This window comes from Anastrepha obliqua, chromosome 3, assembly GCF_027943255.1.
Source record: "Anastrepha obliqua isolate idAnaObli1 chromosome 3, idAnaObli1_1.0, whole genome shotgun sequence".
NCBI lineage: Eukaryota > Metazoa > Arthropoda > Insecta > Diptera > Tephritidae > Anastrepha > Anastrepha obliqua.
The window spans coordinates 70,584,828-70,587,412 of NC_072894.1; the positions used below are offsets into that span (position 1 = coordinate 70,584,828).

The following is a 2,585-nucleotide window of genomic DNA, read 5'->3' on the forward strand; positions in this document are numbered from 1 at the left end:
AGGATGGCAAAGAAACTCCAAAATACATATAAATGTAAGGTCTAAACAAATAAATTTTTTATAGCTGCAGTTTTTGCATTATTAGAGACGAAAAAACCACAGCAATACAGTTGTGGTAATTCCCCCTCAATATTTTTCTTCGTTAATTAATATACATATGTATGTATATGGGTAAGCCTGATAACACAATGCTTATCAGTAACGCCGAAGCATCAACAAAGCTTGAGTTGATTTGTGTATTTAAGTAGCGAAAGTGGCCAGTGTGAGATCATTCAATCAGTTGACTCAATAGAATTCAGAGTTGGGAAATAATTTTTTTAAACTATTTGTCGATTAAAGTATTAAAATGACTCGGCAGCTGCTGTACTGCGCTATTTTAGCAATTGGTAATGAGAAAAAAGTGTTATAAAAATTTAAAAGTATTTGTTTTAAATAAATTACTATTTTATAAAATAAATTTTAATATATTTGGTGCAGTAAAAAGTGATTAAAATGTGGCATTACGCTTGAAAAAAATTGCTTCGCAGTTCTGTGCTACGAGAAACCAATTGTGTATTTCAAATAAAATCTGAAAATAAGGCCAGAAGAAGCAAAATTATACATATTCTTTAGTACCACTACGATCAAGATGAGAAGTCGCAGCAGACCGGCTGTTCATGGGCTTAGTACAATTACTACACCCTTTTTCCGTACGGCCCGTTAAAAAACACTAAGAAATTTGCGAATTAAGAGGAAAGCAACAAAACAGAGTTTGGAATCTGAACACCTATTTGGGACCTGATTAATAGTGTAGTAAAGTAAAAAAAATATTATTGCGAAAATAGCGCTGGAATTTACTTGGGAAATTACAGGCTAAACGTCAAACTGGTTGATAGCAGTGGAATAGCGGATTTGTTTTTTTTTCTTGCGAGTTGGTGATTTCAATGTCAAAATGATCTGTTTTATTGTAATTGTTTCGCTTGTTTTCTTACATTTTTACTTGAAATTTTGAAAAAAAAACACAAATTCGGGGGTTGTGTTACTGGATTCGCCTTGAATAAAACGAAGCGACCCACAGCTGGAAACAAGGTTAGGCAGCTGTAAGTAAATATCACATGTAATAGAATTCGAGTGTTACTTTTTTGGTCAGATGCAAAAGTATGAAGCAAGTGTCGAATGCAACAACAAGGCGGCGTAACCAATAATTCCGTTCTGATAATATGTATCGCCGTCGAAAAGCAGGCAAGCTCTGTTAAGCCAATTGTTGAAAATAACGATTAAGGCATGGAAATAGTCGAATCAGACGGGCATGCAATCACTTGGTTCATTATCCAAGAGTTGAGAATTAAACCATTGATTGAGGGCACATAAGAATCTTTTGCACCCATTTGGAACGTCTCCAATCGTTGAATTGTGAAAACACCTTCAAACGAAAAAAAAGTTATTGGAAAAACAAAAACGGCGCATTTTTCCCTAAATCGGATAATCCCAACTTAGTTTATTTTTTGATCGTGTCGAAATAAAGCGAAAAATCGTTGAGAACTTCTTACTTCACCTAATACCTATATGCATCCACATTTATAATATAAAAAATAGAGGTACACTGCACATACATAAATTTATTTATATTTTTACTCCATAGCTTTTCCCGCCTGCTTTGCCATCACAATTCAACCGCGCAGCTCTTGGAACGCCGTAGCCGCACGCTCCCCAGCACGCATAAGTGGAAAGGTTGATTATGTCATCATCCATCACTCGGATAATCCGAACGGCTGCAATACACCGGCGGATTGCAAACGTCTAATCAAGAATATCCAAAGCGATCACAAGGGTCGTCGTAAGTTCAGTGATATTGGTTACAATTTCATAATTGCCGGCGATAACAATATCTATGAGGGACGCGGTTTCGGTCTCCAAGGATCGCATGCACCTAATTACAACCGCAACAGTATTGGCATTGTATTCATTGGCAACTTCGATAGTGAGTCACTCGGATTTATTTACATACATATGAACACGGGAAACGATGAGATTTCAAAATTTTGTTTACTTTCAGATACAACGCCTTCACAAACAATGTTGCAGAATGCCAAAGATCTGATGGCGCATGCAGTGCAACAGGGTTATTTGAAGGATAACTATACGCTGCTGGGTCATAGACAAACCAAAGCTACAGCTTGTCCAGGCCAGAAATTGTATGATGAGATTAAAACATGGCCCCATTGGAAGAGCATTTAAATATGAACATTAGATTACTCAACTTTTTCTCCGAAACCTTATTTTGTGGTTCACACAAAATAAGCCAGAACAAAGTTAAAACAAGAATTTTATATTGTACATAAATCGAATAAATATTTATAGTCAATTAGTTAAGCATAAATAATTTATTGTTTTCATTTCTTAAACCTTCTATCAAGGGTGAGATGGATATACCAAAAAGTTCCTGGAATACATAAATTCTGAAAATTAATCAATTTATTCATTAAAAAAGATATTACCGCCTTCAAAGTCCTCTCCATCAATTACAACGCACTTATGCCAGCGCTTGATCCAGCTCTCGAAACATTTCTGAAACTCTCTTTTCAGTGTAGCCATCAGAGTCTTCT

At 35.6% G+C, this 2,585-nt stretch overlaps 1 protein-coding gene across 1 annotated transcript; it reads left to right on the top strand.

Annotated features, from left to right (window-relative positions):
- Nucleotides 1–290: 290 nt before the first annotated feature.
- Nucleotides 291–2,362, top strand: LOC129242747 (peptidoglycan-recognition protein SB1-like). The gene is made up of 3 exons (XM_054879558.1): nt 291–386; nt 1,622–1,960; nt 2,036–2,362. Exons 1-3 carry the CDS (start codon nt 347–349, stop codon nt 2,215–2,217), a joined length of 561 nt encoding a protein of 186 aa, XP_054735533.1. The 5' UTR covers nt 291–346; the 3' UTR covers nt 2,218–2,362.
- The last annotated feature ends 223 nt before the right edge of the window (nt 2,363–2,585 follow it).